This window comes from Camponotus floridanus, unplaced genomic scaffold (genome assembly GCF_003227725.1).
Source record: "Camponotus floridanus strain SB8 unplaced genomic scaffold, Cflo_v7.5 scaffold99, whole genome shotgun sequence".
Taxonomy (NCBI): Eukaryota; Metazoa; Arthropoda; class Insecta; order Hymenoptera; family Formicidae; genus Camponotus; species Camponotus floridanus.
This window is the reverse complement of record NW_020229870.1, coordinates 690,945-718,010: the sequence shown is the minus strand read 5'-3', so window position 1 is coordinate 718,010 and position 27,066 is coordinate 690,945. Positions and strand designations below refer to the sequence as shown.

The 27,066-nt window shown below is 33.3% G+C and overlaps 1 protein-coding gene and 1 long non-coding RNA gene across 3 annotated transcripts in view; both read left to right on the top strand.

The window, feature by feature from the left end:
- Positions 1–6,871: 6,871 nt before the first annotated feature.
- Positions 6,872–8,752, top strand: LOC105255020. 2 transcript variants are annotated; one of them, XR_889493.3, is made up of 4 exons: positions 6,872–6,972; positions 7,073–7,307; positions 7,848–8,027; positions 8,100–8,752. It is a non-coding gene; the product is annotated as an uncharacterized LOC105255020 (long non-coding RNA). The 2 variants fall into 2 exon arrangements; XR_889492.3 differs by having other exon boundaries at positions 7,848–8,752.
- A 696-nt stretch (positions 8,753–9,448) lies between these two features.
- LOC105255038 (zinc finger protein ush) overlaps positions 9,449–27,066 on the top strand; it is a 142,023-nt gene continuing 124,405 nt past the window's right edge. Inside the window, exon 1 of the mRNA XM_025415143.1 lies at positions 9,449–9,919. Within this exon, the coding sequence (XP_025270928.1) occupies positions 9,880–9,919 (40 nt within the window). The 5' untranslated portion in view covers positions 9,449–9,879. The remainder of the gene's footprint in view (positions 9,920–27,066) is intronic.

Below are 27,066 nucleotides of genomic sequence, written 5' to 3'. Positions count from 1 at the left end.
AATATTCTAATAAGGATCGATGATCGAAATATCACAAAATAATCTTTTATCCTCTTTTATGTATAATTTGTTTCAATTTTTAATCGCGGTAATCAATGATTGCAATGATAAAGATTTATCGTTGCTATACTGTTTCATGTCGCTAAATAATTTTTAGTTAATTAATTTTTATTAAAATTTATAGTAAATTATGTTTCCATACTAATTGTAATCATGTTTAGTAAAAAAATTATAATATACAAAACGATTCTTACCACTACTTTATTACTCGAGAGTCACCGTACGAATGATGACAAAGCGGCACCGTATAGCGCGCTACTGTTTATATTTTATATTGCCAAAATCAAACATCGTGTTATCGATAATTCGTTACCGAAATATTTTATATATTATAAAATATACATTAACGTAAAAAATTAAATTATTAAAGTATTTAATTTATTGATTAAAATTAATTATTTTTCATACAATTCACGCAGTCTTTTGTTATGCTAATTATTTGCATCTATAATTCGATTGTTTTACTTTGCGTTTTCTCACATCCTAAATTATATTTAAATTATCAAGTAAAACGATAAAGTAATACGTATGAAATATATTTGTGATTCTAAATATTAAAATAATAATTATTGTCCGTAGAAATCGCAATTATCAAAGTGATTATTTAATATTTTAAATCCCTATAATTTAATCATTTTTCGGTTAAATTGTGCATTTAATTAACAAAGATTGAGAAAATTTAAAGCATTAGTCAAAATATATTTAATTCTAATATTATATTCTAATATTATAAAGAAATATTATAATAAGGTTCGATGATCGGAAAATTATATTTAATTCTGTTATCCCCTTTTATATATCCTCCGTTTCAATTTTTAATCGCAGTAATGAATGATTGCGATACGATAAAGATTTATCGTTGCGATACAGTTTCATGTCGTTAATTAATTTTTATTAATATTCATAGCAAATTATTTTCGATTCTAATCGTAATCGTGTTTAGTAAAAGAATTACAATATAATTAGCGTTTTTCACCACTACTTTATTACTCAAGAGTCACCGTCATTGATAATTTGTTGAAATAGTTGCTGAAATATTTTTATATTTTATATATTATAATATATACATTATCGCGGAATATTAAATTATGAAAGTATTTTAATTTATTGATTAAAAATATTAATTATTTGCATCTATAATTGTTTTACTTCGTGTTCTCTCACATTGTTAATTGTTTTACTTCGTGTTCTCTCACAATCTAAATTATATTTAGATTGTCAAGAACGATAAAGTGACTCGGATAAAATATATTTGTGACTCTAAGTATTAAAATAATAATTATTGTCCGTGAAGATCGCAATCATCAAAGTGATTAATTAATAATATCTTGGATTCCTATTATTTAATCGATTCTCGATTAAATTGTATATTGTTTATTTAACAAGGATTGAGAAAATTTAAAGCATTGATAGAAATATATTTAATTCTAATATTGTTAAAGAAATATTATAATCAGCATCGATGATCGGAAGATTATATTTAATTCTCTTATCACCTTTTGTATATCCTCTGTTTCAATTTTTAATCGCGGTAGTGAATGATTATGATTCGATAAATATTTATCGTTGTGGTACATTTTCATGTCGTTAATTACTTTTTAATTAATTAATTTTTGTTAATATTTATAGCAAATTACATTTCGATACTAATCGTAATCGTTTTTAATTAAAAAATTACTGTATACGAAACGTTTCTTACCATTACTTTATTACTGGAGCGAGCCACCGTGCAAATGATGACAAATCGGTAACATATAGTGCGCTACTGTTTATATTTTATATTGCCAAAGTCGAACGCCGCGTTATCGATAATTATATATAATTTGTGTGTGGGATTGATTATATCATTCAATAATGTAATCTGACTCATTATAGCGCTTCTGATTTTTACGTCATGTACGAAATAAGTATGTAAGCATTTAGTTAAAATAAAATTTTTTTTCCTCATTGTAATGTCTACTTATATGAATATTATTGAATAAAAGATTAGGTACACGACGATCATTTTCTTTAATAAAAAAAAATTGGAATCTAATTTACAGAGATGTTAGAATAATAAATAACAATGAGAAAATTATATAATAATTATATTATATATAATATTATATTCTATATATTATATATAATAATTATTATCACAATTGCTGCTCCTTAGATTTGCAACCGCGTTCATATTAATATATAACTGCTTAATTCTTTTTCTTATTATTTATTTCCGTTCTTATATGAACGAAATGTCGACCGAAAGATAAAAGCAATCTGGATAGTTGTCTAATTGTATATATAAAACATACTATCTTAAACTGAATCAATGAAAATTTTTATTGATTAAAATATAATACAGCGTATTTCTCATTTAAATAAGCATTGTCTTTTTATAACATTTTTTGCGAATTATTTATATAGAACAATAAATGTGTTTTTAAAATCTGCAAATAATTTTTTAGAAGATATAGTTAAAATGTTTTAAATATATTGTTTTCTAAATGCAAATCGAAATTATTAATAAATTAATGTACGTTAATTACAACAATATTTTATAGCTGAAAAACAAAAGAATATATGTATATCTAACATTTATACAGATGACATTGATTGCTTTAATTGTAATATATGAATAATATATAAAGTACACCTTTAATAAATCGAATTTAAAAAGAAAATGCTCAAAACTACACCGTACAAACGAGTGTATAAGTAACTGAAATATATGAAATACATTTGTGCGAGTACATTTGTGTGTAACTAAATTGAGACATAAATCTTGTACGCGATAAGAAAGTGATGACAGGCGGACATGAAAATCGGTATTATTTTGGCTTAGTTTTTATCTTCATATCGGGTTTTTATGTTCATATCGAGTTACAATAGATAAGACCGAGTCGAGGCTCGAGCTTGCCCTTTAAAAGCAATTAGAGAAAAGGATGCAACGAGAATGCGACAAGGATGCGAGAAGAAACGCGAATAAGACGTGAGATACGACGCGAGTGACAAAATCCGGGTTTTCTATTGGATTTAAGGATCGAGGAACTATGCTTATTGGCTATCGATTGAGTCCGCGTGGAGTATTTAGCTCAGCAGTCCGCGCGGATTATTTAGGTCAGGAAAAATTCGGGATGCTACATATATGGAACATCTAACGCGAATATTAATCATTACGCAAAGGCTAAACACAAATTAAATGCAAATACATTCAATTTTAATATTTTTATAAATCTATTTTCTAATAAAATTAAGTATCTAAATTAATTGATTGTAAAATTAATTATTATGCGCAATCAATTTTTTTGCCTTTCAAACAGATATTTAATATTGTAAATTATAATTATCAAGCATTATCTTGAATATAAACTTTTAATAAAAATTCAGTCTATTTAAAAATATCCAATTCTTATATATAAAGTATATAATAATTACATTATTGTGAAATATTTTATAAAATATTGAACTATCTTGAAATATCAATTAACACGAAAAATATTTTATTATATTATTTGGAATATTTTAAAATAAAAACTGAAATATTTTTTATATATGCTAGATGATAATTAAGAATAAATTCGAAAAGGTGAAATAGGAACAGGCAATATGTCTAAAAGTAACATGAATGATAAATAATTTATAAATGACTTACATTTTATATTTCGTTGCTCCATATGTGTTGTTCGATGTTTTTCTCCCTTTTCTCCTTTTTTCGTTCTTTGCTATTTCTTGGTAGCACTCACATTCACTTCCGAAAATAGGAATAATAATAATTAATTATACATCGAACGATCGCGAGACACTTTGCACGACACTCCCGATCGCGGAATAATTACATGAGAAATGCACATTAATATATTGTATAAGGGATAAAGAAGTACGATTCGCTCTAGAATAGCATAGCGAATTATATTTCAATACTAATCGCGATCGCGTTTAGGAAAAGAATTCAATAATACGAAGCGTTTTGTATCATTGCTTTGCCGTTGGAATGTCGTGTGAATAATACAAGATCGTCTATGTATTTATAATTTTTGCCTCTTTTGTTTCAATTTTTGGAATAACGAAGGATCGCGTTTCGATGGATGTATCATCGCCATATAGTTTCATGTTATTCATTAAGAGTTAATTAATTGTTAATTGTAATAGTCGTACCGAATTATATTTCGATATTAATCGCGATCGCAGTGTTAGAAAAAGAATTCAATAATACGAAGTGTTCCGTATCACTACTTTACTACTGGAATGTCGCCGTGCGAATGATACAAGGTCTTCGCCTATGTAAACAATACAGCGCTACGTCATCAAGGCCGAACGTCGTGTTATTGACCTCGCTTCCGAAATATTTTACTCGTACTATGACATACATATACGAAAATTGAATTTATATACAAGTATATTTTTAAAGTCACACACACATGTACACATAGATTAATTATTTATTAAACGATTAATATACATCACAAGGCTTTCCATTATGTTAATTATTCGATTTTTTCATTTGATCGCGTTCATTTCACTGCGCGTTCTCAGACGAATTATGTATATTTAAATCATCACATAATTATATGATAAAGCATCGGACGAAATATTCTTAATTATAAATATTAAAAGAAGAATAATTATTGTTCCTAAGGATTGCAACAAAATGATAATTTATAATTTTTATTCCGGTCACACACATTGGTTCTTAATTGCATTCGATTCTTTTTAATTGCTTAATTAAATGAACGCACCATGCAAAATGCGTGTTTCGAAATGATATTCTAATTATATTCCAATCGTATAATCTAGTATTTTGAATAATGGAAAGAGCAATGGTCAAATCAACTATTTATTAATAATAAAATTGTAACTTACGAATGTATTCCGTTTATTCCGTACGTTAACATCGCGGCAACAATGAATAAACTTTTAAAATAAATAATCAGTATATTGAAACAGTTTCGTCATCGATTTAATTACTGATATAAAAACCGATCAATTGACCAGTGAAACCGTTTCAATATACTGGTTATTTTCTTAAAAGAATTGTTACATGACGAATTGTTATATTATGTTTACGCGATTATTTATTAAACTATTCATCATGAAGTCTTTATGTTATGCTAATTATTTGCATTTATAATTCGATTGTTTTATTTCGTATTCCTTCATAATCTAAATTATATTTAGATTATAATTATATTTAGATTATCAGATTGTCGAACAATAAAACAACACGGATGAAATATATTTGACTTTAAGTATTAAAATAATAATTATTGTCCGTAAAGATCGCAATGATCGAAATGATTATTTAATATTTTGGATTCGTATCACTTAATCAATTAATTCTTGATTAAATTGTATATTGTTTAATTAAAAAGGATTGAGAATATTTAATTCATTGATCAAAATGTATTTTAACGCGGCGTTATCGATAATTTGTTGCTAAAATATTTTTATATTTTATATATTATAAAATATACATTAACGCGGAATATTAAATTATGGAAGTATTTTAATATATTGATTAATATATTGATTTAATATATTGATTAAAATTCATTATTTATTTAACAATTTATCATGAATCTTTTCGTTATGTTAATTATTTGCATCTATGATTCGATTGTTTTACTTCGTGTTCACTCACAATCCAAATTATATTTAGATTGTCAAGAACGATAAAGTGACTCGGATGAAATATATTTTTGACTCTAAGTGTTAAAATAATAATTATTGTCCGTGAAGATCGCAATCATCAAAGTAATTATTTAATATCTTGGATTCCTATCATTTAATCGATTCTCGATTAAATTGTATATTGTTTAATTACCAAGGAGAAAATTTAAAGCGTTCATCGAAATATATTTAATTCTAATATTGTTAAAAAAATAATGTAATAAGTATCGATGATCGGAAGAATATATTTAATTCTCTTATATATATATATATATAATTCTCTTATATATATATATATATATATATGTTATCGATAATTCGTTGCCGAAATATTTTATATATTATAAAATATACATTAGCATGGAATATTAAATTATGAAAATATTTTAATTTATTGATTAAAATTGATTATTTATTAAACTATTTATCACGGAGTTAATTATAATATTTGTATTTATTCGATTATTTTACCGCGCTTTTCCGAAGTCAAATTTTATAATATTTAGTTTTGCTTTTTAAAAGATTGACTTATAGCGAGCTAAATAAATAAGTAAATAAATGATATTGAAAAGAAAAAGAAGACACATAAATAAATAAATAAATAATAGTGTGAAAAGAGAGAACATACTAATATTTTTATATAATAAATTATTTATATTTTTATTTATATTATTTATATTATCAGAGAGACATATGTATATGTTATCCTCTGAGAACATTCGTGGACATTGGCTTTGTAGTTCATGTTCACGTTTTTAATGTCCACAGAGGAAGTATCGCTTCCAGGGATCACCTAAAAGCGAGCCATGACATCTCTCAGTCTTCTCTCTGCTATAGATTTTGCATAAAGCGTCATCTACAATGAGATGTTAAGGAGATTGACCAATCATAATCAAGTATGAAGAGAATACTCGACTGTGATTGGTCAATTTCTTAAGGCTTAGGACTAAATTGTCTATTGTAAATCGGGACTAAAGGCCATCACACACAAAATTGCACAGCTGCATATGCATAGCATAAGATTATGGACCAATGAGCATCGAATATTATGTTATGAAGTCAATATGGCGACTTAATACTCGATGCTTATTGGTCCATATAGTCTTATGCATATGCAGCTATGCAATTTCGTGTGTAATAGCTCTAATGCCCGAAACGGAAATACAGTCTGGTGGAAGTGATGGCGTGGCATCTTTGGCATGGTGGCATGGCGTGGCGTCTCTTCTTCTGTTGGACTCGGACTTGGACGCAAATACTGCGATGGTGAGATTGCGATGGCAATGGAATATTCTAAATGTAATACGTATCATATACTATAATACGAATCTTATACTATATTTCTGATAATGGTGAAATCTAATAGTGACAAGCTTGATCGAGGAAGGCATTATAGACAACACATGAAGATGGAAAGAGAATGAGAGGATTCTAAAATTGGTACGGAAATTTCCCTCCATTTTACTACATTTGCGGCTCGTTAGTACAGCAGTTTGATAACGTCGAACCGTTGGCCTGTATATCTCGCTCTTATCAGTAATCACCATATTATATAATAATGATAATCGTCAACCACGAGAACAGGCGATTGTTGAAGCCAAGTAAGTTTTTGCAGAATTGCCTCATTGAATTTTTATTGCATTATATCGTTTATAATATCTCTCATTTGCACATTTTGATCTTATTATTTTAGTAAACTGTTTTAATTTAATTCCGAATTTTTCTACTATCCATTTTTAATCTTTTTTTTCACTGTTCTAAAAAATTCTGCATTGTCCTCTACTATTGTTAAATATTTTAATTCGTTGAGAAAATATTTTAATTTCTTTTTTTTTATATGTTTTCTCTTTTTGTTTTAATCTCATTGCAAATAAATTAATAAAAATAATCTTATTAATTTAATTTCAATTTTTTAAATTATTGTTTATATTTTGTGTTACTCGTTGCAAGATATTTTCTTGGCAAATATGGTATCATTGAGATGTATCAATTAAAAAGATTCTCTTTATTAGTAAGCACCAATATATGCACTTGTAGTGCATACGTTGGTTATCATATATAAAAGGACTGAGTTGCAAATATATAATTAAAAAAGTGAGAACATAAAAGCTTATCACAAAATATAATTTATTTGTTTTAAGGGTATATCTGGATGAAAATAATCTTCGAAACTGCATGGATGAATTCTCTCTGTTCGATGGCTCCTGTTCTACTGCGTGATTTACTGCTTGCAATACTTTCTGCATATTTTGCATTTATCAAGTCCAAATTTTATTTTAACATCACACAAAAAACCTATGTAATTGTTTCAACTATGAAAGGTGAGTATCAACATGTGCTGTAATATGCTATCATTTACTGACTAAAACTAAAGTTCGATGTCTTTGAAACAGTTGCAGCACACTTATAATAAAATAAGCCTGTTGAAGAAGGCCAGTTTAGAAAATACTGAATTATCCATAAAGTTAATGTTAAAACACATTATTCTCTTTCTCTCTCTCTCTTACAAAGAGTAATATTGAATGTTGAAGACATAAACTAAGCAACACAGTTAAGCAGTTGGTGTTCCTGATTTAACGAGACTTTCTTTCATTGGTGAGTGCCAACGTGTGCGCCTGTAGATGTGTGCGTACACGTTGGCACTCATATGCGAAAGGAAGATCTGCTGGGACCGAAACAATTACAAATAATAGGATATTAAACAATGAAACAAGACACGGTATTTTTAAGATATGATGCTTTAATTATAAAATAGAAATTAAGAATGATGTTAATAAGAATGAATGTTCATGTAATTTTTGTAAATATTAAGTAATTCCACCAAAAACGATTTCAAATCTCTATGTAAAGTAATCCTACAGATAATAGATTGCAACAAGTTTTAGAAAAAAAAATTCCATCAAAGAGGTATCTTCGCTTATAAAGATTTCCGCAATTTTAGTTGATTCGTCGTTTAATGAAGAATTTTTGTAAAAATTCTGCAATACCGAATACATTAAGATATTGCATTATAAATATTTAAAGCTTGTGTTACCTTTTTTTAGCCACGCACACACACACACATATATATATATATATATATATATATATATATATATATATATATATATATATATATATATTATATATTATATATATATATATATATATAATAATAATAATAAAATAAAAATATTTTTCTAAAAGACAGCTTGATTTATCTATTTAAAATTTATTCACCCATAATATTTTTTCCCTTTTCAAATAATTCTATATACATATAAATATATATATATATATTAAAAATGATTTCAAAAATATTGATAGAATTATCATTGAAGTTTCATTAAGATATATGTTACAAGAATATTTAATTGTATATTTTCTAATTACCTATATATATTCGTATATGGTAATTAAATAATATATGATTGAATTTTTTCAATATTTCGCATAACTTAAATACCGATGAAATTTCCCGATTAGTCGTATCAATATTTCCGAAGCGACTGCTGCTATATACCATTTCCGCGATACCATCTCCAAGACTCGAAGATATCATTTATCATTTATGCACTATTGCATTATTATTTCTCTCTCCTTCGCGAGATGGCGGAGGCATTTCAATTTGGCGGATGCTGCACGGCAAGCTAGCGAACGTTCTCCTACCCGAGCCGCGCGTCATCCCCACCATCGGTTACGGCGCGTGCGCGACAGAGTGGGGAGAGTGTTTGGCGGCGCGGTTTGTTTAGTTGCACGCTGACAGCGGCCGCGGTTGAAGGTTATCGGCGTGCGTGTCCGCGTTTTACGAAAACGCCGCGTTACCGGCGTCGTCGGTCGCCAATCGTGACACATTGTCCGTCGTCGCGTTCTCGCGTTACATATTACGTTACGAACGGAGCTTTTTCCCTCCCCCGGGAAAGAGTGCGCACAGATATCTCCGTCTCCCCTGCTGTCCTTCCCCGGTCCCTTAATCGTTTGTGAGTCGCTATTTCGCTGTCTCCCGTTTTCGTCTGTTTTCCAAAAAGCATCTTGTCCTCCGTCTGTATCGTGTGTTGTGCGATTGTTGATCGTTGGCCTCAGCAGCGTCTCTTGTGCCATCGTCAGCGTCACCATCGTCGCCAACATCACGCTGCACTCGCGTTGCAACGCGACATGTTCACGATGGACGGGTGACGTCGCAGAGCGCAGAGGATGTCACGTCGCAAGCAGAGCAACCCCAAGCCGCTGAAACGTGAGTTTGTGCTTTCTTTTTCCCGGCTTTTCCCTGCGTCCGATGCTTGGTGTCCGGTGACACGTGCCTCCTCGGTCCGTGTGTGTGTGTGTGTGTCGTGTGTCGCGCGAGGGGGGCATCGCGTGCGCTTTGATCCCGCGTCTTTTTTTCCTGCGCCGCGATAGTTGGGAAAGTATTATATCGCCGCCATATTTGTTATTGTATATTTGAATTTAGCCGTTACACGGGATTTCGTGTCGAGTTAGCGCTAGCCGGTTGTTTCACTGACAAGTTTTGCTAAAGTTTAGTCGTAAACTGTTTTGGACTTTACCTGCTCCAAAATTTTATCCCCGGGAACAAACGAAAAATTGTGGTTAAGAAAACTGATATAAGTTAAAGAGTAACGTGCGAAGTCAAGTACTTTCATAACTGCAGCAGTTTTCAAAGGTATGTATGTTAGAGGGAAATTTGAAATTATTGGAAATTGGTATGATTATTCAAAGAAGAGTAGGTTTAAATAATGAATGAATAATTATTTAATACAGTTATTTTCATGTAATATCGAAAATGAGTGAGATAGAATCTTATTATATCTTGCTTACAATTAATTTCAAATAAATTTGAACGATAAAATGTTTTAGTTAAAAGATTATAATCATACTAAAATTTTATAGCAGTTTGCAAATTAATTTGACGCTGTCAATTATTTATTCGACAGTATAAAAAAAATTGCCTCTAAAGTTTGATAGAAAATGTACGATGTATGCAATTTTCGAACTATTATTATGATGAATATAGCGCGAGAAACGCGCTTGAAACTTTGTCATCAATGTAAAAAAAATATCTCTTTTTCTGTCGATATAAGCGATAATTTCAAAAATAAATCAATGACCCCGAGTAAATTAATTCGCGGCGCCGGTGAAGGAGAACGAGTTCTCGACAAAACGCTGTCTCCTTTTATCTTTCGAAGTATCAAACAGATAAAAAGTTAGATAGAAAATTAAATTAGGACATAATTGTTTGAACAATAGACTGCAAGTTTTGTCAGAAGCTCGAACTGATTTGTTATTTGTCTTTTAATTTTCTCAATTAATTTTTATTTTAAATTTCGGAGCTCATAAATTTTCTTGCTATTTTATTATAATAAAGAATACAATTTATTCACTTTAAACTTATAGAATTTATTATACAGTTATATTAATAAAAGAGAAAATGAGATATTTATACTCTTAAAATATACATATGTTAACATAATTAACATATAAATTATATATAAACAATTGGTATAATATTAATGATCAAATTTATTATATTTAGAGGTCATTTTTTTTAGAAAATGTTAGCTTTTAGAGGCTTTCAGTAAATTTTTATCGATTACTTCTTTCATTAAAAAATTATTAATTCACTTTTTTAATAAATATTTATTATGTTAAGACTATATTTCATAAGTGAATAATCCATATATACATGAGAATGTGGAATAAAAATTATGATAATGTAAAAAATAAGCGCACAGGTTATTTATACATACATATGAGAAATACACAATCGATTAACGTATTCAGCTGCATTTATATACATTTTGATACCAAAAACAGCGCGAATCTTTTTTGTCCTTAGCGATAACGTGACGCGTTTATGATTGTCATTGCCTGTCAGCTGACTTTTCGATTCTAATATGAGAACGTACACACACACACGCACACACTCAACGATCGGCAAACATGGTTGTCACGATTTATATGGATTTCGCGCGATTGTAATTGCGATCTTACGATCGGCACTTTGATAATTTTATTTCGTTGGCTCTTGCGATTTTTAAGTCATTCTGTGCAAATTACAAGAATATCTTTTAAGATTTTATGTGCTTTTATTTTATATTTAACATTATTTTATTATTAATAACATGATAAATTTTTTTCTGTGTAATGACGTTTTCGACGACGTTCAAGTTTTATAGAGCCTCTTGCAAATCGTGATTCAATGATTCGCGCAAAAATGATTCGTATCAGAACGTATATAGATTCATTTGTAATCGATATATCTTCGTAATTGAGTTGCGCAGTTTGTTTTCAAGTATTTCTTAAAGAAAGCTTAGCTCGAGATATTATTTCTTATCAGTTTTCCGTGAATTTTCGTTCTCAATTTTTTTTCTCGTTCCGCGAAGAGCGCAAGACAAGATCCAGTATCTGGATCTTCTCCCCCCCTTTCTGTCGCGGCGACCATGCGATCTCGCGATCACGTGGCTCGATCACGAAAGTTGGAACACTTTCACGTGGCGACTCGTCGGACCAGGTCGTCCTTTTTTTTCTCCTTCTATCCGCTTTTCCTTTTTCTTCTCTCTCTTTTTCTCTGTGTTTTTCTCTTTCTATCTGTCTCTAGTTCCTTGTTTCGTGACGTTTGCATTTCGCAAAGCTATCGATTTCGTTTCGAAGAAATCGGTCGCATTCGGTTACTGTCGAGAGAAAAAAAAATTTTTTTTCACACGCGTAATTATTTGTCTGCTCTAAAATTGTTTTTAGAAACGTATTCTACCTCGGAGACTTGAATTGATTTCATGATTGAAAGAATCAGCTACTTGTAATATCAGATATGAGAATTTGTTTATTCAATTTTTTATTTATACTTGGAAATAATTAAAATAATTTTTAGATATAGAATAAAATTTATAACATTACAATCTTATAAGAGAAAAAATTAGTTTCATTATTAATTTATATAAATATATTAATTTATATAAAAATATCATTTATCAATATTAAAAAAGAATCAATCATGTCATCATTCATATGTATAAAACCAGTTACAGATAAATTTATATTATTTAATATATTAAATATTATGCCGTATTAATGGGAATGAGAAAGCTAGCGCGGATTTTTGCTAAAGGTTCCCTAGATTGGGGCAGGAAAATCGTACGTCTGCACGACGTGCATTGTAAGGCCCTCCCGTGGGACATCGACGTTAATGGCCGCGTAATTATTGTGATGCCGGCTCGTGCGCGTGACTGCTAATTGGGAGCGACCGTAATTGAGTTAATAACGCTGTGTTAAAATAGTAGGCCCGCCCCCCTTTCCACCCACCGGCGCGTCTTCTTCCCTTTCGCGTCCTCGTCGTCGCGTTAATCTTTGCTTCCCGTGTATATTTACGCGGCTTTTATATATTTGCGATTAAAATAAAATCCGAAAAATTATCGAGCGATCGTCCCATTAAATCGAATCTAATCTAAATCGCCGTATAATATCGTTGATTTTCTTTATTTCTTGCTTGCATTAGCATATTAGTTCCAAATGATATCATGATATCATCACGTGATATTTTTTTTAATTCTTTTTTCTTTCCTTCAAAAATGGAAAGAATTAATGTGCAGCGCTTTGGGAATTTTATTTCCATTTTTTTATGTCCATTTTTTAAGTGTCTACTTAAGTGCGAAGAAATAATATTGGCTTATTTATATCGAGCTAAAAACAATATTATTTCAAATTTTTTCGATTTTTACAATTAATATTTTTTCATACCAATATTTTATCAAATTTTCTAATTATTTTCTATGCAAATTTCTTTTTTTAATAAAAATTTAAATAAAATATTACTAGTTTATTAGTAATTTTAAAATTTTAAAAATTTAATTTTTAAATTTAAGAAAATTTTATAACAAAATTAATAATTTAATTAAGTTAATTGAATTATTAATTTTGTTATATTTAATTTTTTAATTTACTTCACATTAAGGAACTGCACATTAATTCTTCGTTATTAAACTTTCTCTTGAATCCATATTAACATTAAAAAATAAGAACAAGATAACAAAGATATAAAAGAGAGCCATTTTCTCGTTATTTGTTGTCGCATTTCGATTCTTTTCTTGACTTAATTTTTGCTATAGAAACAATTTCACAAGAGAATCGACACTTTTATAATGCGCCGATACTTTTCGCTGTGCGTTGCACATGTGACGATGATAACGATCGCTATTCGTGACTCTTGGAGCGGCACGATCGTGGCTTCTTTCTCTCTCTCTCTCTCTCTCTCTCTTTTTTTTTCTCTTTCGGTATTTCGGTCTTTCACGGTAAATTCCGATGGCGCATTCGTACGCGACTCGGAAGTCGATGGCGAAGCGAAGCGACGAAAAAAAAAACGCGGATTTCGGGCGAAAAGCGTGTAGACCGATAAAGTCCCTCTGACGTCGTCAATATTTTGTAGTCACCCGGTGCTCCCTTATCTCATCGTATTGCTCGACGGCCACGGTTGCGACAACCGTGCCTTCTCTCTTTCCTATCTCCGTTTAGCTTATAAATACGGTCATGCAGCGACGACGATTAATCGTAAACTTGGTCGTCCTCGTTCGATTAAAAATTTATGCGCATTAATCGCGCATCTTAGAATGACAGAGATCGATTGATATTTTAATTGTTTTCGAAGTCTCTTTATTTCGCGACCATTTTGGAAAAGCGATTTGATAACTTATTTCGTGTTCATCTTTTTTTTTTTTTTTTGATTTATTGTCGATATGAAAAGCATGATAAATTAGGAAAATTATTCGCGAAATATTTAACTTTGCAATCATTTTTCCCGTGTAATTCCAATGTACGACCACGTCTGTTTGATGATTACACTAAATTTAATTGTGCTAATTGATTATATTGACTATGTTTAATCTGTAGCTGTTAAATAAAATTTAATTAAATAAGATGTACATCGTTTTATTTTAAAATTTATTTTATTTTTTTTATGTATCTAATTATTTTACGTGAGGTCTCTAAACCTTAATTGAATTCATTTTTAAGTAATTTCATCAAAAAAATTAGCGCGTAATAAAAACTATAATGTTATCGTAATGTATCTTTTCACGGAAATTACTAGGAAATAAATTACACGAACGCAATTTACAACCACAATGTAATTTTTAAATACTCATTAAATGTAGGAGATAGCATTCTACATAGAATTAGATGATACGAGATAGAGAAATCTATTAATATCTCTCCTCTCTATTACATCACAAAGGCTCGTGTGTTTCCATTGTATCACAAAGATCATCGAGTCTTCTCTCGTCACACCCCTTCTTATATCGAGCCACATAAATGACAGTGAAAATTTCCTCATTCTTCCGAGGTAAAAAACATAATCGCGATTTCGAAACGAGACGCCTCAAACTCATCTCGCCACCTGAAGATGCTTAATGTTACGTATGTGCCTTCTCCCCTCCTCCCCCCCGGAGGGGCTCAGCCGAATATCACGTCGGTGATCGACGATGCGAAGCGGGATAAAGGAGGAGGCACCCCGCGGGGGTCTCGGCGGCGACCCCCGCCGAGCGCGAGCGTCAAATTAATAAGCGATGATTTTATAGAATGCTTTATTGAATCGTGTTCGCCGTAAAGAATATCTCCCATCGCCTCGCTCGCCATCGATCGCGCAAAACCACGGTTCTCACCGCGATCTCTCTTCCTTCCCTCCCCCTCCCAACGCGAAAAATTAAGACGACTGTGCACGTGAATTTTTCTTTTCTCTCTTAAATTATGAACTTTAAATTGCACGTAATTATACGTTTAATTATAAATTTTAATGTCTAATTGTAAATTTAATTTTATATTACAATTAATTAGAGATTTGCGAGAATTGAGAAGAAAAAAAGATATGAATGATATTCGAGAGGGGCCCAAGAAGGATTGAGAGACACTGACGAGAGAGGTGCGTCTCTCCTTTCTTCTACGTTGTTGCTGTTGTTGTTACTGGTGTATCGTTGCTAATATGACGAGACCTCCGACCGTGCCTCCCTTCCCCTCGAAATGTGATTCCTCTAGTAAATTCTTGCGTATCATTGCGTGGAAAGAGATTATTCGATAGCGACACCTTCGGAGTCTTTTCGTCCGTTTAATCGAACACTCTTCGATCGAATAATCGTTTTCTTCCTCTCTCTTTCTCCCTTTTTCCTCCTCCGAGATGTGTAACGCGAGCTTCATATCGCTGATAGATACGATGGCCAATACGCTGATGTATCCTAGCTAAGTCGGGGTTTGATAATCAGCTGATCGTATTGTGACAGTATTGCGTTCGTGTGAGATGTATTTTGTATCTGTTTAGAATAACTTTGATATTACAGTCTTTATTTGATCAATCTGTCGGCAAGCGTGCTATACAATCCTGACAATTGATTTTATGATACATTTCTATAACAATAATAAATTTATTTAATTTTTAAAGAATTTTATATATTTTTCTCCAATTATTTTAAAGAGAAACCTCGAAAAAATTTAAAGATTGTTAAAAATCGGAGCAGAATCCTCTGCATATTCCAATTTTGAAAAATCACAAATAAGAGTAATTTAAATTTTCAACAAATTGCAATTTTGATCATTTACAACAATAATTATCGTGAAATTTCAACAATTTAATTTGACAAAATTTTATAATTTAAGTGCTTCTAAAAATTCAAGGATTTTATTATAAGCTCCAAAAGAGAGAGACACAAACTTTCAGCATCTAAATTTGATTGAATTCGCGGATGGGAGAAAAAAATATCAGTGTTTTCTTTGCTCTTATAACGTTACAAGAAAAGTGCTCGAAAGAGGTCTCGTCTATAATTTATTTGCAACCGAACAGGCAGGTTATCGGTGTAAAGGCGCGTTTACACCCGTGTAAAGGCCCCCTCCCGCCCTTAGTCGGTTAACGCCGCGGGGTGGCACCGTGACGGAGGGGGGCCGCGAAGGGGGAGACACGAAGTAGAAGAGAACCGACTCGCGCGTACACCATTCCGGCGAGATGCCGGGACCGTGTCGTAACAGGCCGGAGTGACACCACAATGCGGTGTAGCAATTTGTAGGCTCGCCCTTCTCCCCCTCTCCTACTCACCCCTCGCCCTTTCGCGTCGTTCCCCTCGCTTCGACTCCTCGACTGTATTTATGAGGCGAGCCTCGGTATCGGTTCCGCGCTTTGCGAAGGAAGGACGAGATGCACCAACGAGAGGGATTTACAGGTGGAGGGCACGAAAGGTAGAGCAAAGGGGGAGGCTAAAGGGGGCACCGAGAGGGAAGAAAGGCTAACTAGGCGAGATCAACGGCGCGATAGTTGTCTCCGGCGCGTTTCTTTGCGAGGGCAGGAAGGGCCTCGAGAAAAGGAGGAGGAGGAGGAGGAGGAGGAGAGGAACATCTTGGCGGGAAGAGACATCTGCGGCGGCGGGATTCATGCGTTTGCGCGGAATAAGGAGACCCGATCAAAGAAGATAAAAGCTGTTGATAGACCTTCTTCTTTCTTTTCATTATCTTCTCTTCCCTTCATCGTTAGTTTCTCCTTTTATTTCTCTTTCAGTCAATCGAAGCGGTCATTAGATAATGAATTAATAAAAGACTATTGGCTTAATGAATTAATAAAAAAAACTATTATTATTAATTCATTTTTATCTCGTAAACTTTTTTTGGTGTATCAGATGCTTGAGGTATATTATCTTTTTCGATTTGTAGATCGAGGGGTCAATCACTACTTAAAAAATGTACAGTGATTGCCATTGTATTGCTTTTGTATTGTTATTCTTGTTATTATTATTTTATTATTGTTATTGTTATTATTGTTATTATTAGTATTTTATTGTCAATATTATTGTTTTATTGTCAATATTGCCAGTATTGCCGCAGAGTTAAAAAGTATTTTTGGTGCATATTACTTTTTTTCTTATATTGCTAGTATTATTTCAATTACATATTTTTCTAAAACGTGTATTTCCTAAAATTACATTTACTGTATTACCGCAAAATATTCCTAATGAAATGTACAATGATGTACCGTGATTGCTCCCTCGATCAACTTTCTCCAATAAAGTGTCAGAATTATAGTCACAATTAAACTGCCGATTTATGAATAATTATATTATAATTATTTAAAGCGATTAGTAGTAATATTTTGTTAATGATCGAAAAGTTTGAAAATGACATCGACAATCTTATCCCGATATCACGCGTATACATGTACCACGTGAATAATGAATAATGATTAGTCGAGGTGGGAGAATTAATTAATCGCGCGGATAATATCTAACAGTAACAATCGTAAGAAATAGTTTATTTCGATGCTAATTTCGCTTAATACACCCGCACACATACATGGTACACACACATACCGTTTACACACACATGCCGGCGGCCTTGACTCGCGCAGTATTGTTTACTTGCGGCGGCCTTGTTGTCATCCTTGCGGCGAGGTTCGAGAGGTTACGACGCTACGTGCGTCCTATTATTTCTCGAAACGCGGTCATTCAAGTATTATACAAGCACGAGGAAACATCAAACACTTGTTCTCTACGATTTTAAAGATTGCTGTTTCGTGATTTTCGCGCTGTTCCTTCGCGATGTGCGTAAAGTACGCGCTTAAATGTGTAATTAACGTCCAAGTGTTACGTAAAGTGTCGTGCGAACATGGTTTTTTTGGTAATTAATGCACGCGCGATCGTAATTAATCGTGTTTTCGCGAGTGAGGGAGCGAGGAAAGAGCAGCTTAGGACAAACGAGAGAGCAGGAGGAGGAGGTACTAGACAAGAAGAAAAATAAAGTAAGTGATTTAGGTTGTAACTTGTAAATTAAACTCTATAAAAATGTGGATTCTAATCGACGATCAATTTGATTGCGAGCCTCGTTAGATTATACGTGTATTAACGACAACATTTCGAATAAGGCACGAAACGTTATATTTTATTACGTTATAAAGAAATTTTTTCCCCAGCGACGAAATTGATGCACGATTTTTGCTCGTCTTCCTTTACATTTCCGACGAGTATCAGCGGATTTCTCAATTTGTTTTCTTTCAATCACTATAATTTTCTCTCTAATCGCCTTCGGAGATCTCGATATCTTATTTAATAATTTTAATCCATTAATTTTTTTTTTACTAAAGTAGATTAAAACTGGTTTCTCGCTTTTTTGCTCTCGCCCAAGATCGCTTTAAATCCTGTTGCGAGTCTGTCCTTGTCAGGCCTGAACGATAGAACTTTCTCGATATGCATATACTCGGGTCGATATCGACCCGATAACATTTGTGCGAAACATTTGCTCGAGATTTCCGTCCAATCGGTCCGTTACCCGTGTTTATCCCAATTCCGATTGTCGAGCGTCTATCGCTCTCGAGAGCGAGATTATCCACGCGCCGCGGTTATTCGCGTACGTCACAGATCAGTCGATCGCGATCGGAACGTGACACTCATGGCGGGTTAAAATCTACCGGTATCGGTCGGCTATCAGCTCATTACGCTAATATTCAGCTCGCGGCATGTCCACGGTATATCGCGATCGTGCCTTTTTTGCGCGACCGTCCGTGTCCTCGCACACATGTACCTGGGGGTCGCGCAACATTCCCGTTTTTGGTCGTCTCCTCTCCTCGTACCGGTTGTTCGATCGCCCATCTTTGTGGGGAATCCTTTGCGAGAGGAATCCCGCTTGAGAGTAAAATCTTGAATTTTTCGAGAATGAAAATAACATATATAAAAAATACATACATTGAGAAATTAGATAGAATAGGTGGAAAATAGATAGACATTTTTTATTAAAATTTTTGTCAACATCTCATAATAACGCAAAACTATTTTAATTCTCATAAAATGCCATGCATAATTGCAAAGTTTATTTTTCGATGTGAAAATTTTCAATCTTTGTGGATAAAATCATTTTAAATAATTAATTTTAAATAAAATAGCTACAATGGCATTTATTTGAAATTTCAGTTTGTGAAAAAAGATTGGGATTTTATTTATAAAAACAATGCATTACACCTTTGCAAATGCATTATTGCAGCAACGAAATTATGTAATCATAAAAATATTGAAATTATTGGATCTCATTTTGTTGCGCATTTGACTCACTCTCTAGATTCTAGAAAATATGAATGATGAAATAAATCAGGAAATGTATATCATCATACATATATAAAAAAATACATACATTAAGAAATTGGATAAAATAGATAGGAAATAGATAGTCATTTCTTATTGAAATTTTTATCAATATCTCGTAATAACGCAAAACTATTTTAATTTTACTTTAATTTATGATATTTAGATTTTGTCTATTTTTATCATTTAGATATCCTTTATCTACTTTATCCATTATGTAAAAAAATTTTCCAAGAGTAGAACAAGCTAATGTCTTTCATTCCACACATGCTTTTTCTTCTCTCTCTTTCTCTTTTCTGTTCTCCAACCGTTGGTTTTAGGGATCCGATATCATGTAGATTACCAGAAGCATCTGCGTTTTCTCAAACCTTGAGATAAGACAGCAAGAAAGATGGGATGATTGCCAGATTTTCTCTTCTTCTCTCTTGCACTCTTTCGATTTCGAATATCGAATGAACTTTTATGTGTTTTGATCTTTCTGGATTGCCCGAAGATGATTCGAAATTAATAATGCGTCTAGTAATAAAAATTATAATGATTACACGGTATAATCAATGGAATGATCTTGAAATGGAAATATTTTTCGCTTCTCTCTTTGCATCTCTTTAGAATTTAAAAATCTTTACATATATGTTTATTTATATCTGATATCTGACAAAAAGAGAAGTCAAACTAGCAATATATTTTTTCCTTCAGAGATAGATGAATCATTTTAAGTGAATCATATAAAATGAATGCATCGGACAGATGAGCTTTTGTTTAATCTTATCTGACAATGAATTGCAGCGAATGTGCTAATCGAAATATGTCTAATGCAGTTCTAGAAACAGATAGAATCTTTTAAAAATGTAAATAAAAGAATGAAAGAAAAGGTATCGGCAATTTTGAATTTGTGCGAAAATTACAATTATTCATACGCTATTTATTTGTGGCAGATCTGATAAATAATCTGATAAAAATCTGATAAATAATTTTAATGATAAGGGCGGCAAGAATACGCGAAATGACAATTAAAGATATTTTATTATCAATTATTCTATTATGTATAAATTAAATTTCATATATTATTAAAAATAATTATTTCTACATTTTATTAAATACATGACTAATTTTGACTCGCACATTTTCGAGTGATATAAAACTTTACAGAAAGATAAAAATTCTTGTAACGGATTCAGAAAATAGCAAGCAGACAACCGATAGATATTTATCATGAACGCATCAGTTTTACAAAGCGTGGGCGTTAATGTAAATGTAACCTTTGTTACACAGTCGCAGCGAGTTATGCAAAGTTATTCGCGCTAGATTGTCGCACGCTGATAAATGAACGGATTTAAGCAATTGCAACTGCTTGCAAATGGAAATGTCGAGGAAAACATGAATTATTCGCTTTGCAATACACTTGCGATATATTTGCGATGTCCCACGTAAAAAAGTCCGTTTATAATTATCATTTTCGAAAATTTATTAAAGATCAATCAAACTTATTAGAGAATCAATCAAATTTATCGGAGATTTTTTACTAGAGAATCAATATTATTGATAGAAAGAGAGATAAGCAAATAAACGAAACAATGTTTTATCACGTAAAATCGTCGGATCAAATTTAAGATTGCAAATATTTAATTTCTTACGCACTTTCTGAGATTATCGTTCGAATAAATTCACTTTACGGATGACGATTAAAGAAGATTGTCAAAATCGAAGCGTATCAATTCGCCTTGAAATTCTTGACGTGGAATCATCGAAAGATTTTCAGGTCCCTATCATTTCGCGGTATCAAAGCGTAAGAATCGTCGCGCGTGCATTCCGATCGGGAGGCTGCGATCTCCCTTCCCTCCCCCTTCCCCTCCCCCACCCCTCCTTTCCTTCACCCTCTCGTCTCCCGCGAGTAGCGCGTCGGTATTATATCTCGAGTGCCCCTTTTCTCCTCAATCATCGGGCTTATCTGAGCCTCTTCAGATAAGAGTGGCGCCTTGGTCATTTCGAACCGGTACTCGGGTGGAGGAGAGGAAGAGGCACCGCTAGTGCTCGGGATGGCGTTGAAAAATTAAGCGTAACCTTTCACTGGAAATTAAAGCAAAGTCTCAGAAAAGTGCGTTTCCTCGACGATCTTCAATCATCCGTTCACAGAATTGCTGCTGAATAGATTATCGTCGCGTAAAGTGAAAGCAAATAGATCGGGAATCATCCGTGATAATAATAATCTTTAAATCTGTAAATTATGTGTGTGATTTTAAAGTTTTACATGATAATAAATACAATAAATTAATTAATTAAATAGATTAATAAATAAAATAACATATAATAAATGTAATAATAAAATTGCAATCTGATTTAATTATTCCAACATTCTCGTTACACTTACTTGTTAATAAAATTGATTTATTCTTTGTTTTTGCAAAAATTTCATATTTTGTAGAAAAGAATTTTTATTATTACATGTACATATATTTATTTATTTATTTTAAAATGCGATAAAACATTGTTTAGGCTAATTAATTAATCATCATTATAATAATTTATGTAATAACTTCTCTTTTTATTTATCAGCGCGACGCGACGTCTCGAAAAAATTGATATGTTTCAAAAATTTTTAATTTTGTTCTATAAATCTATAAATCTTTGTTATTGCAACGCCAAGTTATTCTAATATGCGAGAAATAAGAGTAATAAATAATAATTGCGCGAGACGTCGAGACGCCGGTTTTCGTTATCGTTGTCGCGAGTGAGGTGAGGAGAAGTGAAGGAAGAGGTTTACACGCTGTTGAAGGTGTTTATCGAGCAAATACGAGCGGGCAATTAGGTGTCTTGGGCGCACGTGCCATTGTTTGTCCGGTTAAACAAGATATTATTGTACGAACAAGCCGCGTTTCTCTCTCTCTCTCTCTCTCTCTCTCTCTTTCTCTCTTCTCCCCTCTCTCTTTTATACCGTAGAAGGAGGCGGATAAAGAAGGAGGAAATCTGATTTTCGTCGTCTTTTTATAAGGTGTGCCAAAAAACTACTGTAGGATATTTTTTTAAAAGGCTTTTAAAAGCCTTTTAAGATCCAATCATTGGTAGACACTCTGTATACCTCGCGTGAGAAGATAAATAGAATAGAAATGATACAAGTTTGTCTCTTAATGTCACCTGCGAAAGCTAGTCGTCGATAAGGATCATTTGCATAACAAATCTGCTAGCGACTTTGCATTTTTAATTAAAATTAAAAATTCGTAATATCCTTCTTACATAATTAATAGCGACGTTAATAATTACCTCGTAAAGAGAGAGAATCACGAATGTCCTTCCACATCCTTTTGTAATTATCTAGCACATATAGCGTGTTTAGCTTAGTGTAAAAATAAAAAAAAAATGATTTGTTTTTTCCTTTATTAAATTTTTAAGATTTTACGCAATGATTTAAATAAAAATAAAATTTCTTTGAATATAAGAAGATTATCGCACACATACACGCATCTTAAATTATGCATAAAATTTATTATGCATATATATGTATCTTAAAATCTAGAATTTTAAGTTTTATGCTAGAAATAAAAATGATTGTAAATGATATTTTTCTTACGGAGGCAGACAAGGGTCCATTGTTGTGCACAACTTTTGCAAAATGTGTGTCGGGCAACGTACGATCGATCGCCACTTTATCTCGCCATAATCGCCGCGGCGACATCGCGGAGCACTTTTCTGAGGACACGCTGATAAGCGTGGGAGGACCGGTTTCGCGGATAAGACCTTGAGACGGTTCTCTCTTTCTCTCTTTCTCTCTCTTTCCGCGCGCAACGCGAGGAAATACGATGGATAAAATCGCGGAGAGACGAGGCAGGGGGCAGTAGGCGAGGCACGAGATTATCGCGAAAAGTCAGAAACAGTCGGGCGAGCGCTCTGCAGACGTTATCATTCCTAGTTTTATCAGCCCCTGCATCGTCTGGGGTTAGTTTCTCCTTCCACTACCTCTCCCGCTGCACTCTCTCTCTTTCTTTCTCTATACCTCCCTCGGGAGGGCGGGAGGAAGCCGCACATCCCCTCGTAGACTGACTGCCACAACCCCCTCGGTGGCAACCCGGGTTCTCTTCACATGGCGGATATATATGTATATATGTGCGTGCGTTTTGCCAGGGGCGGATGTGATCTTTGACCTCGTCACAGCGTTGAAAAAAGTTGTGCTGCTCGCATCAAAAAAAAGGAATTATATCAGGAAATATTTTCTTTCTTTATCTTTATAAGAATAATCAAAAGGAAAATATATTTTTGATAATTTTGAAGTTTTATGTTTTGTTTCATTAAATTGAAATATCTCAGATAATAGCAAATGATAATGATAAATCAATTAAAAACCAGCAAAACAAAATCCATTAAAATATAATTAAATAAATGACACATAACTTTAATATATTGTATTTTAATGTGGAACATTATGTGTGGAATTTGATTTTGTTTTTACTAAAAAAATATCAAATAAAAACGAATATATTTTCTTTCTTTTATTATTTTATTTTTTCGTTTTTCTCTGTGCGATATATTAGCGCAAATAAAATTAAAATTTTCTATTTATTATGCAGAAATATTCCTGTCAAGAAATTAAAGCTCGAGTCTCGAAATCACTTAGCAGATTCGAAAAAAGAAAGAAAAAGGAAAAGAGATCAACCTATATATCTGATCCACTCCTGTTCGCCTTCTTCTCCACAATTCGCATTTTATGCGGCTCGCGAACATCTACGAGCACGTGCGTTTGCGCGTGTGTAGGAGTGTCTTGAAAGAGCGTGGTGAAATCCTATCTAGTTAAAAATCGTCTGCGTGCCGCGCACTTGGTTCCATTCGCTAGTAGAGGACGACGACGCGACGTCCGGCTTAATGCATTCCGCGCGAGATGGAAACGACGACGACGAGGAGGACGAGGACGAGGACGAGGACGATCGATCCATCTGACGAATGTTGCCGTCCGTCCTCGTCCTCGTCGATTCTCACACGGTTCGACCCGATCCTTATCGCCGAGCGTGGGGCACAAAGCGCGCAGGTGTGCCACGTGATAAGCCTGCTGTTGGAGGCGGCGAATTTCGCGTCGATTTTTCTAAAATGGAACGATTGATAGATCCGAGGAGAAAGAGAGAGAGAACTAGAAAAATTTAATTTATATATTAATCAATTTTTTAACGTAAGAAAAAATCAAAAAAATCTTGAAGATATTGTATAATTAATGTGACTCACTTAAAGCATCAGTTTCGGTTCTTCCAGAGAAAACTGACTAGATATTATTTTTTTCAATTTTCAAATAATTTTTTCAATAAATCTTATATGATAATTAAATACAAATTTCAATTAATTACATTTTTATTGAAACTACGTTTGTTTGAAATTGAATAAAAAAACTTTGATATCTATTTTTGTGCGAGTTTAATTTGCGAGAAATGTCCGTGATAAATTATGTATAATTCCAAGCTTGTTGGACATTTTCGATACAAGATTTACTCGAAATCGATCGAATGGATCATTCTGAGAGGTCCACATCCTACGTTTCGATACGTCCAGCGTGGACAGATCCGATGGTGCGGTCGTCCTTATGCCAGTACCGGCCGCGATGCAATATGCACGCGATCCGTGGGCTCGATAATAAAGAGAGCCTTATGCAGGCGAGTGTGTGTTTATGCGGGGCGCGCGAGCAGAGAGAGAAAGAGAGAGAGAGAGAGAGGGAAGGATACATATGGGGGAGAGAACATTATCGGTATGCGCAACGTTGAGAAAGAAGAAGAAGAAGAGTGGTCCGGCGAGAGGAATGCTCACAATGCTGTAATTTCAGTGTTTGATCTTCCCATCTCTCTATAGGGATATTATGTGGGTACTCTTTCTCTCCCTATCTCTCTCTTTCTCTCTCTCTCTCTCTTTGGGTGTGTATGTGGGATGTATGTATGCGGGTGAGGGGAGGCCGGTTTTATTTCACCCGCATTATTATTCCGTTGGAAGATCGCGCGCCGATTCGAGCCGAGGCGAAGCTCGCGAGCTGCGCTTATTTATGGATGGATTCTCTTTTAACTTTCGGCAAGGTTCTCTCGGTTTGGCTCTCTCTTTACTCGCCGTCCCTTCTCTCGCCTTTCCGTGTCTTTACGCATCGCTGCGACATCGAGAAATTGACGATAAGCGAGAAAAATTGATTTTTATCAATCTAAAAAAAAAAAAACAAAAGTTAATAGATATATAAAAACGCTCATAAATTAATAATATATGTATTAAATATTGTATAAATTAATAATAAGTAAGTTAAGATGCTGAGAATCATGCGTGATAAAGAATCTTTTGAATGACTTGATTTGGAAAATTTAAGATTGCGTCTTTTATTAGCTCATTTAATGCCGCATAATTCTCGTTAGGTTACTTTCAAGCCTATGCTTAATCTTGCACTCGCATGAAACTATTATAAACACATTCTCCGAGTCGTGACACATGGATATCTAGATTATGATGCGTTCGACCTAGAAACGCGTGAACCGGAAGCGGCAGGCATTAACGACGCCGTAATGCAATGTAATGTCGTAGAGAAGAGATGCGGGAAGGAGAAAGAGAGAGAGAGAGAGAAAAGTCACGAGAATCCATTCGATGGGCATTTGGGATTCCTAGAAGTCCGACGTATATCAGGTACCGCGTATCTCGGTACCGGAGAGCGTAATCGTTCCATCATCCGGTCACCCCCTCGTCCCCGCTCCCGTCCACTTCCCGCTCCCCGCGGGCAGCTCCTTTGACTGGTTATTCGCACGATGGAAACTTTCCTCTCTCGTCGCACTCATTACCGCTATCTCCGTCCGGCTGACCATCATCATCAGCTGATACCCTATCGACGGCGGTCTTCGACGGCCGTTCCTTTTCTTTTTCCTCCTTAAAAAACGACGACGTCATTCGTCTCGGTTTCCCGTTCTTCCTCGACTTTTAATTGTGCGCGACCGCAATCGTGAATAATCGTTGAACTCGTTGACAATCGCAAGAATAACGACGGAAATTTTGCACGTATTGATAAACGCGAACGATAATTTTATTTCATTTTACTTCAAGATACGTAAATATATTTTTTTTATCTCTCAGTCTTAACTGAATTTAATTTTAATTTTGTTTTTGATTCGATTTGAAGTCGAATAGATTGCTTGCTTGATGATGCATCGCGTTATGTTTAACATTACGAGTGCAAATTCTTACACTTTGAGTGGAAAAATGAACGATTAAACGTTGGCAATAACAGAGTATCGCACACTTGAGATAATAAGACTGCATTTCGAATGATTTAAATATATCAAATTAGTCATTTACAATA